The 17834-nt window shown below is 37.6% G+C and overlaps 2 protein-coding genes across 7 annotated transcripts in view; one reads left to right on the plus strand and one right to left on the minus strand.

The window, feature by feature from the left end:
* LOC114053873 (extracellular sulfatase Sulf-1) overlaps nucleotides 1-17834 on the plus strand; it is a 287381-nt gene that overhangs the window by 255842 nt on the left and 13705 nt on the right. For all 6 annotated transcript variants that reach the window (XM_027876980.1, XM_027876979.1, XM_027876977.1 and 3 more), the window contains exons 13-20: nucleotides 4607-4823; nucleotides 9728-9983; nucleotides 11392-11488; nucleotides 12330-12424; nucleotides 12766-12831; nucleotides 13936-14108; nucleotides 16837-16979; nucleotides 17086-17209. In XM_027876980.1, coding sequence (XP_027732781.1) covers nucleotides 4607-4823; nucleotides 9728-9983; nucleotides 11392-11488; nucleotides 12330-12424; nucleotides 12766-12831; nucleotides 13936-14108; nucleotides 16837-16979; nucleotides 17086-17209 — 1171 coding nt within the window. The remainder of the gene's footprint in view (nucleotides 1-4606; nucleotides 4824-9727; nucleotides 9984-11391; nucleotides 11489-12329; nucleotides 12425-12765; nucleotides 12832-13935; nucleotides 14109-16836; nucleotides 16980-17085; nucleotides 17210-17834) is intronic.
* The window catches only part of LOC114053875 (solute carrier organic anion transporter family member 5A1-like), a 190847-nt gene continuing 187096 nt past the window's right edge, over nucleotides 14084-17834 (minus strand). Inside the window, exon 9 of the mRNA XM_027876984.1 lies at nucleotides 14084-14158. Coding sequence (XP_027732785.1) covers nucleotides 14142-14158 — 17 coding nt within the window. The 3' untranslated portion in view covers nucleotides 14084-14141. The remainder of the gene's footprint in view (nucleotides 14159-17834) is intronic.

The following is a 17834-nucleotide window of genomic DNA, read 5'->3' on the forward strand; positions in this document are numbered from 1 at the left end:
GTTTATACTATGCTGTAGTCTATTAAGTGCATAATGGTATTATGTCTTTTAAAAGTACATGCTTTAATTTAAAATTTTTTTATTGCTAAAAACTTCTAAATATCATCTGAGCCTTCAGCCAGTTGTAATCTTTTTGCTGGTGGAGGGTCTTGTCTCGATGTTGATGGCTACTGACTGATCAAGGTGGTAGTGATTGCTGAAGTTTGGGGTGACTATGGCATTTTCTAAAAATAAGACAACAATGAAGTTTTCTGCATTGGTTGATTCTTCCTTTCACTTGAACACATGGAGGACGTTGTAGGGTTATTAATTGGCCTAATTTCAATATTGTTGTGTCTCAAAGAATAGGGAGGCCTGAGGAGAGGGAGAGAGAGCAGTCAGAACACACACAACATTTATTGTTTAAGTTTGCTGTCTTATATGGAACATGGTTCATGGCATTCCAAAACTATTATGATAGTAATATCTAAGATCACTGATCACAAATGACCATAACAGATATAATAATAATGAAAAAGTTTGAAATATCTCGAGAATCACCAAAATGTGACACAGAGGCATGATGTGAGCACACGCTATTGGGAAAATGGCACCGATAGACTTGCTTGACACAAGGTTGCCACAAACCTTCAGTTTGTTAAAAAATATATATATATTTAAAAATGCAGTAAAGCAAAGCTCAATAAAAAGAGGTATGTCTGTATGCAGTAGACTGAAATTATGTATTAAAGACCAGAAGTCAGAGGAGTAAGAGGAAAACAGGTAGAAGATTCATAGAAGCCAAAGAATCCATTTCAAAAAGAACCAGTGAACAAAGAGATCAAGGAAGATAAGAAAAGAGAAGGATTTAGTACTAAGGAGTTCATTGATCAGTCTCAAAAAAAGAATAGTTGAAAGTCATAAAAACATCTTTTGAGGTCTTCAAGTGGAGGCAGAATGACCAGTTGTTAGGTGTGTTATAGTAGAGATTTCTTCATGTATCAGTTAAACTAGAAGGCAAAAGAGGTTCATTCCCATTCTCAGATTCCATAATGTTCCCCCTCACACTCTTTATAATCTAACAAAGTTGGCCCACTTGTTGTTCTCTGTACCCAACATTACTTGTCCTTTCCACATTCTTTTACGTAAGCCATGGAAGTGTTGCTCACACTCCATTTTCTTCACATGACATATTATGAGGAATAGAAGAGTCGTTATTGTCCAATTAAAGAAACCTGACAGGCACTCCCTCTTTTTCTTCTCCCTCTTCAAATACCTGGTTTACGTGTGTGTGTGTGTGTGTGTGTGTGTGTGTGTGTTCCCCAATAGAATGTAAGTTTCCATAAGAAAAGGGACTGTTTTGTCTTTGTCTCCCTAGTACCTATCATGGTTCTTGGTGCATAGTAGGCACTTAATAAATACTTGGTGAATGCATGCAAGCAAGCATGAATGAAGGAGTGGAACAATATTTAAGAGCTAGAAGGAGCATTAAAATTGTTTCATGTAACTCAATCATTTGAAAAATGAAGAATCAATACATAGATTATACAGATGAGAAAGTAGATATTTGAACAGATAAAGTTATTTGTTTAAGGTCACCCACAGTCAGGACCAGACCACTGGCTCTAAGCCTCGTGGTTTTTCCACTGTATCATATGAAGAGTCAACTTAAAAAGCCATAGTGTCACTCATTCAATCCAACTCAACCCCATGATTTTATATATACTGCATATATTTGAATGCTGCTGGCTCATCTGTACTTATATCCTTTTAGTTAACAAGTTTTTAGGGGATGAAACCCATTTCCTTGCCACTGGCTCATTATTTTACTGTCTCTCATCCTGGCTTCTTTCATAGCCTCTAAAAAATTATTTACTTTCTAGTGATTCTTTCAAGGCTCCTACAATCTATTCAGGAAATAATAGGCATTCCTAAAATATCCTAAGGCTACAAACATGCATGAGACTTCAATGATTCTCCCTTTCTCTTCATTTTATTTTTCATTTTAACTAAACATATATGTAAACCATCAACATCGCTATTTAATTTAAATTATGATCTAAAATAAAAGCCTGCCCCAAACTCAGACCTCACTTTTGTTTGGTATAGTTGCCAAAGGTATAGTGCCAGACATAAGGTGTGGTTAAAAACCAACTTTTCAGAAAGGAAACACCCTTTTCCTTCATCTGTATCCAGTGGGAAATCAGTGAGGCATTTTGGCTAAGAATAAAATGCAGACTTGATTTCAAATGGGCCAAGTCTAAAAATTCTGCCTACACCTTTGTGTCGAACAGGAATCTACTTGTATCCTTAGCCCTTTCAAGTCAAAGGTCAGGCAGGATTTTCAAGTGCATGGTAGTTGGAGAGCAAAAAATTCATTATTTGAATTCAATACAATTCAATAAACATTTAATACGTGCCTACTATGTGCAAGGCAAAACCAAGATGTGGACTAATACACAGTGTAATTGTCTTCCAATGGAACCATGTGCCTGATTTTTCAGCAGCAAGATAGGGCAGCTTTCTTTGTCCTCTCCATATATGAATCTACTTTAAGGTTTCTCTTGGATTTTAAATGTATATTAACTATTATTCACTAATCCATGTTACAACATTTATTAAGTCTCTGCTATGTACAGATCCTTAGAGGGTTACCTGGGGTCATTGAGTGGTTGAGTGACTTGCAGAGGGTCACTGGTTGAGTGACCCTCACACCCTCTGTGTGAGAGATATGACTTGAACCAAGGCTTTTCTCTCCATCATAGCAGACTGCCTCTTAAATTATTTTGTCTGTTACCTTAGCAACTTTCTAAGACCATAAACTGTAGAGCAGGCACAGGCCTGAATTAATAAGAGTTTTCTCATCAGGAGTTCCCTATACGAGTGAAATCATAGGTTAGGGCTAAAAAGAAATGATGCTTTGGAATAAGATTTAATTTGTAGACTCTCCTCTGTTTTCATAAGTCTGAAGTTATTTGCCTGGCTTATTAGTTTCTTTATAAGATGTAGAACTTGGGCATTGAATATTTAATACAGTATAAGTTCCCTGAGGTCAAAGACTATCTTATTTATTTTTGCAATATTTGCATTAGGATGACACTGTTCATTTTTTTAATTGTTTGAAAAATTGTGTGGCTTGACTAGAGAAGGTTACCACCAGTGAAGAAAAAGCAGGACTGTCTTGGAACCATTGCATGCTGGCTATCACTAATAACCAGACTTTTTTTTTTCTCCCTACAAGCTCTTTATCCAGAGTAGAATTTGAAGTTATGTAAATAACAGATCTCTTAAGGACTGTGGTTTCATATTCCCAGAACCTCCTCAGGTGTTATATTTGACTTAGAGTCAAATTCTGTTTAAGGTCATAGAATCATCTCATATTCTTGGGTCTGTTAAATCCTCAGGAACATCATAGAACAGAAGTCCTCAGGAACATCATAGCACCATATCTATTTTCTCAGGACTCTAAAGTTTGAGTCCAGCCTCTAACAGTTTCCCTGACAATCTAAGACCTCAGGAAGTTGTCCGCAGAAGCGCTAAGCCATTGCCTTCTACCTCCCTGGGACCACCTGAGTCATTGCGTGTCATATGGTGTCCATTACCTTTTGTCATGAGAGCAAAGCTATCTACCAAATCCCAGAAAACCTTATTCCGGGCAAATTAGTTAAACTTTAGACATTATAAAGCTATCCCCTTTCTGTAATCAAGAAGTAACAGCCATAATCAGTTTTAAAGTTTAACTAGTCCAGGTACTCCATTCTTCCCAGATCCACATTCTAGGGATGGAGAAGTCCAGCAAATTCAATAAAGGACAGTTTGGAGGATCCCATGAAATAACTCCAGTGGTAAAGACTGTTGACTAAGTACATGAAACTCAAGAAACAGGGAAATATTTAAAGCTGACACTATGTCATATTCATCATTCAATACTTATAAAAATGTCTGCAGCAAAGTTTGATAAAAAACTAGAAACAAGAGAACACAATTCTAGTTCCCCATATACATCTCTAGAGAAAATGAAATATACTTCTCTTGAGAAGTTCTTGAAGTGACTGGTGCAATATTTAGAGATGGCTAAGGAAAATGGCACAGGAAAACCTGATCTGTTTTCGAATAGCCAAGGTAAATGAAGGCTAACCCTCCTTGTAATAGTCTCTAATGGCACTCATCTCTATCTTTCTTCCCTGACTCCCATTCTCAATTCAGCAGTAGAGAACAAAGGAGTAGGGTTTGTTTTTATAAAGAAAGAGAAGTTGGTGAAAACAGCCTTGACAGCTGCACTCTGTAGCTTGCTGAATTGGGGGCTTATACATCCCCCATTCAAGACTCTTGTTTTGTCTAGATTATATATATATATTATATTTGTCTAGATTATATATATATTATAGATCATTTTCTGGCTCTGGCGTCATTTAGGTAATTATGATTTCCAATGATTTTGTTGTCATCTCTATTTCCCTTGATGGGAGAAGCACTTAAGAGAGATCAGAAAGTAATTGAATTGTTGTAGTCACTTGCCCTCCCCTCGCTCTTGAATGACACAGCCAGCTTTTCCCAAAACAAAAACAACAGTCCTAATAAATAACATCTGGGACTAAGTAAACGACTTTTACTTTTCCTGGTGCAGAAGTGGCAGTGCCTCGAGGACACGTCTGGCAAACTTCGAATTCACAAATGTAAAGGATCCAGCGACCTGCTCGCAATCCGGAAGAGAACTCGAAGTATCCACTCCCGAGGCTTCGGTAACAAAGACAAAGAATGTAATTGTGGGGAGACTGATTATCGGGCTAGCAGGAGCCAGAGGAAAAACCAGAGACAGTTCCTGAGAAACCATGGCACTCAAAGTAAGTGATTTCCTAATGACCACCCAGCAGCAGGTGGAAGTCTTTGGAAATGGGAGGGATATAGTTAACAGGACCTTGTGCATATATGTGTGTATACACACGTATTTACATTTATTTCTTTGGTGTATGGTTCATTTGTTCTATCACTCAAATCTAAATGGCAGGCTGGTGTTCAAAAGCAGAATTCTCATCAATTTTTATTTTTTTCTCTGTAAATTTTTTCTATTTTCAAAAAAAAGATTTTTCTACTAATAACAAATGAATTCATTCAGTTAGCGAAGGAAATGATTCTTGGAATCATAGGGTTATAGCATATAGCAGATTTAAAGGGACTTCAGTGTATGCATGCATATATACACACCAACACACACACATATATATGTATACATATACATATACTTACATGATCATCCTTAGATCTAAAACCAGAAGGAAACTTAGAGGTCATCAGCTCTAATATTCTCATTTTACAGTCAAAGGAACTTAGATCCAGAAAAGTTAAGTGATTTGCTCAAAGTTCCAGTAGTGTGGCAGAGGTGAGATTCAAACTCAGTACCTATGACTCTTAAGTTCAGAGTTCTTTCATTGCACCTTGCTGCATTCTCTCCCCATCCCGCACTTAAGTGGCCGTTGAAAGGAGGGAAGTAGTAACCACTCTGGCATAATAGAGAGAAATGTACCCCATTACTATTTCTGGAGCTTTGTTGTTGTTGTTGTTGAATCATTTCAGTACCATCTGATTATTTGTGACCCCATTTTGGTGTTTTCTTGGCAAAGATACTGGAGTGGTTTGCCATTTCCCTCTCCAGTTCATTTTACAGATGAGGAAACTGAGGCAAACAGGGTTACATAGCTTACCCAGTATCACACAGCTAATCTAGGAAGTGTCTGAGGCTGGTTTGGAACTCATAAAGGTGAGTCTTCCTGATTCCAAGTCCAGTGCTCTACCCACTGTGCCTCCTCACTGCTCTTTTCTATAGCTACAGGGAAACAAAATTCCCACACATTGACCTAAAAGGACTATTGCTGAGATTGCTTTGACTTAGCCATAGAACCAAAGCATTCACTTTAGCAGGTTGTTGGACAGCAGACTTTTGCCTCCAACAACAACAAATGTAAGTGGTGCTATGGAATTGGGGAATGGACATAGATTTGAATGCTAACTCTGCTATGAACTATCTGTGTGACCTTTGGCATCTCACTTAAGGCCTCAGTTTCTGAGGATGTCAGACTGGATGACTTCTAAGGTAGTCTAAATCTGTGACCCTATGATTGTCTGATAGAGAAAGTGTGGGGTTGTAGAAAGGACGGGAATTGAAATCTGCATGTCCTGAGTTTAAATTCACTTCAGACATTTATAAGCCATGTGGCTTCAGGCAAGCCATTTTACCTGGAAATGCCTGGGGTAATTTCCTAGTAATTATGTACTCAGTCATAGACAAGTCCCCATAGACTGAAAAGACGGGCCATGAAAATCCCAGATCCTTCATAATCACCTGTAGAGTACCTAAGTTGTAGGTATAGCAGGAGACAGAGCATGAGAGGCTACAACAGTATGAGATACATTTCCTTCAGATGTATCTGATTTGGTCCATTTTCTCCGTTTTTTAGATAAGGACAAATTAGTGTTATTTATGTTGGTGGATATGGTTTAAATTAGGACAATTCAAGAGGAACACTGTTGAATACTTTAAGGATCACACTGCCCCTGGCCAGCAACCTCGTTATTTTTATTAAGACATTGTCCTCTCAAGCAGACAGCAGAGCAATACCAGTGAGACCCTGAGTAAAGGCCAATTCAAGTGCAAAGCAGGCATGGCCTATAAATGAATGTCTACTGCCATCTACTGGCAGACTGTGGGAACTGCCTTATTTCTGTGATGATTTTCATTTCCATACTGGTTTGGAAATTGAACACTGTTATGTTCAACAGTAATTACTCCACTCTCTCCAGAGTTGGAGATTACACAGCATTCCAGGACGATATCAATGTCTAGACATTTTCTCTATTAGTGGGTAAGTCAGGTTTAATACATCCCAAAAAGCAAAACTCTACAGCCCCCTTGCCCCAGCTTAACTTCCTAGATCAGCCAGCTTACAGATAGAGGCGCTTTGTTAGGGTAATTTACAGTTTATCATTCTGGACCTTAACTATAAATAATGTTGCATTGCATTTCAGGTCACATTTATTTTAAGGACTGAATTACATGTTAGCAAAATTTAGACTAGTTTATTTTGAATGAGGCCAGATTTTTCAACATGTGCATAAAATTAAAATTTGCTTAAAATGTCCAAATTCCATGGAATGGAATGGTATAAATGTCCCATTTTCCCATTGATGAAGTTCTCCAGTGACCCTGTTAGTTCACATTTAGGATTTTATGAGCCTCCCCTCAAAGGGACATAGACAGTTATACATTTTGATTCAGTGACTGTTGTGTATCCCTTATATCTATGCTGGTGGGTCTACAGAGGTTTAAGAAAATAATGCCATCTTAGTGTACTTCATAGAATCTACATGTTTTTTAGGCAGTTAACAAGCCTTTTTTTCTTTAATAATATTTTATTTTTCCCAATTACATGTAAAAACAATTTTAACATTCATTTTTTTAAAGTTTTGACTTCCAAATTCTATCCCTCCTTCCTTCTTCTTCCCCTCTCTGAGACAGTAAGCAATCTGAAATAGGTTATACATATGTAGTTATGTAAAATACTTCCATATTAGTCATTTTGTGCTAGAAGACGAAGGAGGGAAGGAAGGAGGAGGGAAGAAGGGGAAGAAAGAGAAAGAGATAGCATGTTTCATTCTGTATTCAGACAACATCAGTTCTTTCTCTTGAAGAGGAATAGCATTTTTCATCATGAGTCCTTTGGGATTGTCTTGGATCATTGTATACTGAGAATAGCTGTCATTCTTCATCATACAATATAGCTATTAGTGTGTACAATGTTCTTCTGGTTCTGCTCACTTCACTTTGTATCAGTTCATGTAAGTCTTTCCAGGTTTCTCTGGAATCATTCTACTTGTCATTTCTTATAGCACAATATTATTCTATTACAACCATATACCACAACTTGTTCAACCATTCCCCAATTACTGGGCATCTCCTCAATTTCCAATTCCTTGCCACCAAAAAAATAGCTGCTATAAATACTTTTGTTGCAAATAGATTCTTTTCCTTTTTTTTATCTCTTTGGGATTCAGACCTAGCAGCAGTTTTGCTGGATCAAAGGGTTTGCACAGTTTTACAGCCCTTTGGATACAGTTTCAAATTGCTCTCCAGAATGGTTGGATCAGTTCATAACTCCACCAACAGTGCATTAGTGTCCCAGTTTTCTCACATCTCCTCCAACATTTATCATTTTCCTGTTTTGTCATATTAGCCAATATGACAAAGTTATAACTTTATATATATATATATATATATATATATACATATATAACTCAGAGTTAGTTAACAAACAATATTTAGCATTTACTGTGCGCCAAGCACTGTCTTATGCACTATGGATACAAAGAAAGATAAAAACATTATCCTTATCATCAAGGAGCTCATATTCTAATGGAGGAAAGAACACACAAACAACTTTGTTCAAACAAGACAGTATGTGGTATAAATGGAAGATAATGCCAGAGGGGAGGTACTAGCAGTGAGGAAAATAGAAGAAAGGCTAGATCTTAGCTGAGTCTTGAAGCGAGCTAGAAGGTGAGGAGGGAGAACATTCCAGGTGTGGGGGACAGCCAATGCAAAGGTTTGGAGTTGGGAGATGTGATGTGGTGTATGAAGAACAGAAAGAAGGCAAGTAGATCAATGTTTCTGGATCATAGATTACATTGAGCAGAGTAAAGAATAAGACTGGAAAGGTAAAAAGTGTTACATTATGAAGGTTTTTAAGAGGCAGAGGATTTTTACATTTGATCCTGAAATAATAGGGAGCCATTAGAATTTATTGAGTAGCAGGATGACATGGTCAGACCTATGCTTTAAGAAAATTTCTTTGGCACCTGAATTAAAGCTAAATTAGAATAGAGAAAAAACTCTAGGCAGGGAGACCAATCACAAGTCTCTTGAAATAGTCCAGGCATGAGACAATGATGGCATCTGCCAGGGTGATAGATAGATCTCACATGGCTAATCTCATGTACTATGGCAAAACAACAACAACAACAACAATAAATAATATTCAGGGCAGAAGGGCTGTGATTTGGTCCAAGCCCATGACTCCATCGATGTAGGAAATTCAATTCACTGATGCAAATCAGTAACTCCTCTAGAACTTAAAATCTTTTAGAATTGCGTAAGAGATTAAGTGACTTGTCTCGGCCCATTGAGCTAGATTATATCAGGAACAGGACTTTAACCTGGCTCTTCATGATTTCAAGGAAAGTTCTCTTTTCAGTATAATATATTGTCTCTCAAAAACTGGTAAATGATAGTTATCAAAGAAATATATTAAGTTCTCCCCAATACTGGCATCATTATCCTTTAGCTAACTGCAAGATGATGATAATAGGTTGGTTGGTAGATATCTTAAAAAGGTAACATTTTCTTCACTGAGTAGTTCACAATCATTTATGTAAAGAGGTAGTTTCTGGAACATTGAATTTTCCATGTATACACACACACACACACACGTGTGTGTGTGTGTAAGTGTATCTATAGTTCTATCAACTGGACTAATAGTATAGTCCTACCCAGTTGGACTGATTGGACTGTTACATGTGGAAACTAATTTCAGTCAGCTCAAACATATAAATTTGCTGGGGAATCTATACAGAGTATGAGTATTCTCCACATTCAAAGGGGCCTGCCATACCAAATTACCATTTCCATCCTTCCATTTTCTTAAGCTATACAATTATATCTTGGTATCAGTGTTAACTTGCCTTCCCTTTCTTGCAGAATACAAGCCAAGGTTTGTTCACACTCGCCAAACCCGCTCCCTATCTGTGGAATTTGAAGGAGAAATATATGATATAAACTTAGAGGAAGAAGAACTGCAACTGTTACGCCCAAGAAGTATTTCAAAGCGCCATGACAAAAGCCTTAAGTCCGCAGGAGTCCACAATGCTGCAGCTGTTGGTGGTGACAGTGAATTAATGCTGGCTGACGGCCCCAATGCAGTGGGACAATCAGATACTGTCCGAGTGACACATAAGTATGGATGCTTAGATATTCAGAGGAATTATTTTCAAGTTAACCTGCTACATATCATCATCATCATCATCATCATCATCATCATTACCTTCTTCATACCACTACAAGAAAGAAATGCAGCTCAGCTTTAGTGATAGAATAATTGGCAGTGGTTAGCAGCTAGTGGCTAAATAAGCAGTGGGGGATCCAGGGAATAGAAGTTTTTGAGATGTGATTTTGATTCAGTTTCATATTCAGGCTTATTCTACTGGGTATTCAAGAAGCCACAATAATATTGCTATATCTTAACATAGCAGGCATGGAGCATATGCCCTTGAGCTGCTATCACCGTGGGGAACGCTGAAAGGAGAGAAAACAGATGGGGATAATTATTTGCACTACTAAGCCAACACTTTTTCCTGGATACATGGTTGCTATTATTCAATCTGTTGTATTACTCTTGTGGCAGTGGTAGCTGGGGCATAATCAAAAAGTGGGGTCTCCTGGATGGGTTTCCAGGGAAATAGAGTAGATGGGGGAATGGAATTAGGGAGGAGAAATACTTGAGTTAATTAGATCGGCACCCAGCTAGTCTAGTATGTCTTGCTTTTTGGAGGCTAAGCCCATGGGAAAGAACTGGGGAATGAAGGGTTTCAGCAAAGTGCTAATACTCTCAGTTTGGTCTTCCAATCTGTTTCTCATACCCATATAACCCCCCATACCGAAATATAACTATCTTTGACTACATCTAGCAATCTTTGCTTTTTTAAAAAGGACCTCTGTAGGAGTGTCTTATAATTTCTTTATCATTACCTTATTCCTTTGTGTTATAACAACATTGCTTAGCTATAAAATTTTAATTGTTGCATCCTGTCATCTTTATAGTACCAAAAAGCAGCCATGCTCTTTAATCATGTTGTTCTTCCCTTATTCCTTATTTGTTGATCAGCCCACCTTCCTTGTCTCCCTGGGCCTCTTTCTTTGTGGCATTCAAATGGGCAAAAATGAAAGGATTGGTTATAAATGATCTCGATAGAAAAGGTTTACAGATAGTTATGGTTCTTTTAATTAAATGATTCTTTATACCAAGTCTTCTTTTGCAGAATTTTGAAATTTCATTTTAATATTCTCTAACAATGCCACCCGAGCCCAGTCACTTCTTCAGGTGTATTAGCTGGTGTTTTCTAAAAGTTAAAATTTCTGTTTGTTGATTTTGTGTACTTTGGGAACAGTATTAAGTCTGTCCAGTGCCTTCCACGTCCTTGGCAATGATACCCACTGACCCAGTTTTGGACGCTCACATTTATAGCCAAGAGGCATTACATTCATAATTATCTACTGATGAGCTTGTATTCATTGATTTGTTGCTCGTATCTAAATTAACTGGTTCAGGAGAAAAATAAAGTTCTCTTCTTTGGTCTTTCCTATAGGTGCTTTATTCTTCCAAATGACACAATCCATTGTGAGAGAGAACTATATCAATCAGCCAGAGCCTGGAAAGACCACAAGGCATACATCGATAAGGAGGTTAGCTGGGATTTAAATGTCTATTCCAAATTCAACTGGATGGCTGGGAAGCTGTTTTTATTGATCATTTGATGGGTACAATACCTAGTATGTATTATAATTGCATGTAAAATACTACACCTAATAATAATTCCTCTCTCCTCCAATCAACAACTCTGTGAGCTAGGGACTGCAAATATTAATATCAGCATCTAACATAGGACCTTGCCTATAGTAGCCACTTAACAATAAATAGTATTTACATGGGATATTAAGGTTTGAAAAGCACTTTACACATTATTTCATTTGATCCTCCCATCAAACCTGGAGGTAGACATTATTATTATTAATTATTATTATTATTATCATCATCATCATCATTATTATTCACTTTTACAAATAAAGAAACAGAGGTCCCAAGAGATTAAGTGACTGACTCAAGGTCACACAACAAGCAAGATCCAGAAAAGATAAAGTCATTTGATCAAGGTTAAATCACAAGGAAGTGTGAGCAGAGCCAGGATCTAAAGTCCAGTCCTCCTGCTCTTTCCACTATTCCATGAGCACTTCGAGGAAACAAGAGAAGGATGATTTGATGACTTTTTTTTGATTCTTTCCAAGTCAATGATGCCATGTATCTGTTAGGAAACAAACTTGCATTAAGTGTGAAAGGTGTTCTGCCTTTGGTAGAATGTAAAGAGTACTGTGACTTTTTCCAGCATAGGCCCAAATTTATTAAGTGGTTTAACGTATGCCTATGGTGACAGAAAAAAAAACTGAAGTGAGAAAGCATTTTGCTCAAAGGAGAATTCTAAAGAGCTATTGGCCTTAAAATATAATTAATCCCCAATGTATTCCCCAGATTGAAGCTCTCCAAGATAAAATTAAGAATTTAAGAGAAGTGAGAGGACACCTGAAGAGAAGAAAGCCTGATGAATGTGATTGTAACAAGCAGAGGTAATGGCTTCTTTGCTGCAGCCTGCTGGTAACGTCTGCTCTGGAAACTCATTAGCTATTGGTACTGGCTGAGGTCATTATAGTGGGGGGTTATGTCTCTCTATTACTAAGCTTATTATGTTTAATGTACTATTGCACATAGTAATGACTAAGGCTATTTAAATAAAATTAAGTACACTATAAATCTAAGCAGTAGGTGTGAGGCGCAGTCCCTTTAAACAGAAGCTTTTGCCAGTACTAGCCACGTTATCTTTCTATTTTTGCTTTGTTTACAGAAAATGAATTAAATGTAATCAAATGGAAATGTATGAAAACTCACTTTTTAATCCTGTTGCCTGTAGCTATTATAATAAAGAAAAAGGTGTAAAAGCCCAAGAGAAATTGAAGAGCCACCTTCACCCATTCAAGTAAGTGGCCTCCTTTGGGAATAGTAGGGGCGGGGGGGGGGGGTAGCAAGGAAACAGTGTGTCAAGTGGCAACTTCCCAGTTGTTAGTGTTGCCATCAGCAAAAAAAGTAAATGTTTACTATGTGCCCAGGACAGTGAAAATCAATCAGTCGAGACATCACCTCAAAGTGTCATGAGAATCCATTCAAGGTCACTCATCTGAAGCACATTATCAGAGTCTAATTCAACTCTCTCCACCCTGGAGCACCCAGCTAATATATGTGATGTGCATAGCCTGCTCTTCTCATTATGTTGCCATGTGAGAAAAAAGACAAAGAGGGGTGGTGTAGGCCACCTCAGTTAATTCTAAGGTTTTCTGCTACACTAACAGCAGTATTGAATGTAGAAATGTAAAATGTAGAAAAATGAAAAAAAGATGGAAAGGGGGAATGGGATTGTAAGCTACATGACAGAAAGAAGAGAAACAGAGAGAAGGAAGAGGAAAGGAGAGAGAGAAAGAAGGAAGGAGGATGGAGAAGGGATATTTGAAACTTTCTGAAAAGAAGATTGAGACTGAATGAGGAAATGTTCGGTTCAAGTGAATTAAAGAACAAAAAGGACTTCCACATTTACTCTACTTAATTAAGTTAGCAAAAATATGGAGAGAGTATGGCATAGTATATAAAGCATCAGCTTTGAAGTCAGGGAGACCTGGGTTCAAGTTTTACCTGCCTCAGTCAGATACAAGCTATTTGACTATATCGTAACTTCTCCATGTGAGCAGACCATTCTTTACGCCTCTAAAATACAGATAAGTTATCAATCTGCATCAGTGGAGAGAGTTTTCAGACCAGGAGATCTCTATATTAATGAAATCAAAGATATAGGTCATTAAAATCTATAGAAAAATAACATTTCACAAATAGATCACACAACCCATAAAACTCTAAGAAGATTGCCATTTAACAAAGTTTACTTTTACTTTTATTGAAACTCGGATTTTCTTGAGAAAGAATAACCTAACTAGATGTCTCTAAATAGTAGGAATTACAGTGAGGAACTTTTTAATTTTTTTTTTAGAGAAAGTACTTTTAAATAATTCAAAAATCCCTTCTCTTTGAATAGAGAGGCTGCTCAGGAAGTGGATAGTAAACTACAGCTTTTCAAAGAGAATCGGAGAAGGAAGAAGGAGAGGAAAGAGAAGAAGAGGCAAAAGAAAGGAGATGAGTGCAGCCTGCCTGGACTTACCTGTTTCACACATGACAACAACCACTGGCAAACAGCACCATTTTGGAACTGTAAGAATCTCTTCTTCATGTACTTCCTGTATTTCACTTGACAGAGGAATCTGTGCAGATTCAAAAGGGATCCATTTTATTATTTTTTACAAAGATAGCTTAGATGGTTTTATTTTTTTTCCTTAAATAGTCCATATTTTATGTGGTAAGGCTAATTTTCTCCCAGATTCCTATCTTAGAATAGTATATATTCTTTCCCCACAAATGTTCCCATTTAGTTTAAATTGCATACCCAAAATAAAATAGAAAACATTTGATGCAGATGAGGTATAATGCAAAATGTGCACTTTTTAAATGAATGCTTATATTTTTCATTGGCTTGCATGCAAATTATTTTCCGTACAAGGAAAAATTTCCTAACACTTAGAATTGCAACTAAAGGGCAATTGGGCTGACCTGACAAATAGTACAATCCTCATTACTGGGGGTCTTCAAGCAAAAACTGGAATGGCTACTTATCAGGGATATTGTAAAGAGAATTTCTATTGTGGTGCCACTTGGATTCAGTACCCTATGAGGTACTTTCTAACTCTGAGTTCAATGGCCCTACAGTTCTATAAAGACATGTATCATCTATATTGATTTTGTAGACACTAAGGAGTGAGAAGCAAACTGATAAACAGAGAATACAACAAATAGATATTTTAATCATTAGAAAGGATTTAACCTTGTTGAGAGCAAATTTCTGAGCACTAACTCTGGACTTTAGCTAATTATCCTTCTTTCCCTTATGCACTTACATAGCTGGCACATCAGAGGAGAAGGGGAGAATGTTATATCCCTTCTTAGGCTTATTACTCATGCTGTCCCCATATTGCCCTGGTGCTGTGCCCCACAAAGACCCCCTGCCTAGGGTATGCAGCAAATACAACAAAGAGAGGGGGCTTTCCTGGTAGTTCTCCATGATATGTTCACTAGGTCTGTAAAGGCAGGGTTTCATAACTGGTTCCTCTAAGGCAGGGTTTCATAACTGGAGTCCATGAATTTGTTTTGTTGTTTTAAATATTTTGATAACTGTATTTCAATATAATTGATTTTCTTTATAATTCAACATATTTTATTTTATGCATTTAAAAACAAACAGCAGTTGGCTTTACCAGATTGACAAAGTAGATCATGACACACAGAAAAAAAGTTAAGAACTCTTGCTATAACGAATTTTCAATTCGTATACCATAAATATGTATAGCCAATGACCACTGTAATACAACATATACCACACTTTCGTGTAGCAGCCAACTCTTTTCCAGGTGGCATTAGATGCACATTCATTGTCACCAGAAAAATAACAAATGGCTAAGCGAGCTGATGGTTCAACCCAGAAAGACCAGTTCTTGTTCTTTCCATATAAATAAATCAATGATAAATTTTTTGTCAAGTATTTACTATACACAAAGCACTGTAATACATGCTATGGATACGGATACAAAATACAATCCCTGCCATCAGGAAAGAACAACACATAAAGAGACTCCACATATAGAGGACCAGGTTTCTAGGGAAGGGTGTTTTGATCTTAGAAATCACAGGAATGTTAAGGCATCATGAAGATTCTTTTTTTTAATAGTATTGTATTTTTTCCAATTATGTGTAAACACAATTTTTAACATCCGTTTTTTAAAAATTTTGAGTTCCAAATTTTCTTCTTTTTCCTTCCCTTCCCCCTCCCTAAAAAGGTAAGAATTTTAAATAGGTTATATATGTGCAATCACATCATAAGGATTCTTGAGTCATCTCTTTAGACGTTTCCCCCACTCACCAATCAGGGGAGCACAACCCTAGCCGTAAGGTCCAAAACTGAGTGGCAGCAGCCAGCGGGGCAGGGAAAGAAGCCGGGTTGGGAAGATAACCGAGTGATCTCCTTATGGGTGGGATCCATGTCTTATTCCTATTTGTATCCCTAGCACAGGACCTTGTATGGAGTAGGTATTTGATTCTTGCTTGCGAACAGTAAGAACCAGAGAAACTTGAGGGTCCCTTTCAGCTCTGTATCCATTGCTCCAAGAGAATCAAACCCAGCCTTCTCTCTTCCCTACAGGCCCTCAACTGAAAAGATTTTTAGGTTGGGAGTTTTGTATTATATGCACCATCACCTTAGGTTGGTACATAAGTGACATTTCAGCTCACCATTTTTATTTAATCTTTCACTCGTCTTAGGGCTATTTTTTTCCCATTCTTTTTACTCCAGATATTTTTCCTTTGACACTCTGGGACACAAGAAAAAACTATTTCTAAAAACTATCAAAGTAGTCCATGAACATGGAAGGGGAAGGGTGATAGCATTTATTTAACTCCTACTATGTGCTGTGTTTTTTATTAATATTATATCTTCTGATCATCACAACTACAAGGTAGATGCTATTATTATCCCCATTTTGCAGTTGAGGGAACTGAGCCAAACAATGGCTTGCCCAGGGTCACCTAGCAAAATGCCTATATCCCAGAGGAAGAATGTCAGCTCCTTGAGGGCAGGTTCTATTTGTATTTTTAGCACCTGTATGCCTGGCACATATCAGATACTTCTTACATTTTTGTTGATTGAATAATTAATTAGCATGCCTTTAATCTCCAAGTTTGACTCCCAAAAGGGAAAAACCTATACCACCAGCCCTATAAGAAAGAAAATAAGCAACATGGGTTTAAATCTGATAAAACATCAACGGCTTTAAAGTAATTCTGCGACAATGTTACACCTAAGCTCATTTACCTTTATTCCCCTACCCAACAGTGGGATCTTTCTGTGCCTGCACAAGCTCTAACAACAACACCTACTGGTGTCTGCGAACAGTCAACGAGTCGCACAACTTCCTTTTCTGTGAGTTTGCTACTGGCTTCTTGGAATATTTTGATATGAATACAGATCCCTACCAGGTAAACAAAGCCCTTTCCTTTTTCAGAAGATTATAAGAAGTCCAATATTAAAGAGAGAATTTGAGTCAGTTTTCTTGGACTGACCCTTCCTCTTCTTTACCTCCAGCTCACAAATACGGTCCACACAGTAGAAAGAGGCATCTTGAACCAGCTGCACATTCAGCTGATGGAGCTGAGGAGCTGTCAGGGTTATAAACAGTGCAATCCAAGGCCTAAGGGACTTGAAGCAGGTAAGGGAGAAAATATACACACATCTATGTGTGTGTGTGTGTGTGTGTGTGTGTATGGATGGAGAAAGGGCAAGGCCTGTGGGATTTCATTGGCATAGGGAATTCCTAGGTTGCTGAGTAGGGAAGTTCCCTCTACCAATGCTGAGTACTAAGCTCTGTTACTTAGTCTTGGAGAATAACCTAGAGCAGAGATGAGGCTTGGGCCCTGTTCTCCCCAGTGCTTCCCAAAGCAAATTAAAATGTTATTGGGAAATATTGAACAAAATAGCCAAAAATACAATAAAACAAAGATAATAATTACATTTTAAAACAAACCAATATGTGGCCTGCAGGGACCCTTCTGTATACAGAAGATTAGAGGCCCTGGTTTCAATTTAATTGGCTTTGAACACAGAGAATGCTTAAGGGACTTGCCCAGGGACATACTTGCCCTAGGATTAGCTATGTATTTTGACAGTATGTGTAATAAGCAGGACTTGAACTCAGGTCTTCTTGGCTTTGAGGCCAAGTCTTTATCTAGTTACTAGAGTCTAGTTTATGATACTGACTTCCATACATATCTATCAGACAGACAGACAGACAGACAGATAGATAGATAGATAGATAGATAGATAGATAGATAGAT

Source organism: Vombatus ursinus, unplaced genomic scaffold (assembly GCF_900497805.2).
Source record: "Vombatus ursinus unplaced genomic scaffold, bare-nosed wombat genome assembly UNPS02014812.1, whole genome shotgun sequence".
Classification (NCBI taxonomy): domain Eukaryota; kingdom Metazoa; phylum Chordata; class Mammalia; order Diprotodontia; family Vombatidae; genus Vombatus; species Vombatus ursinus.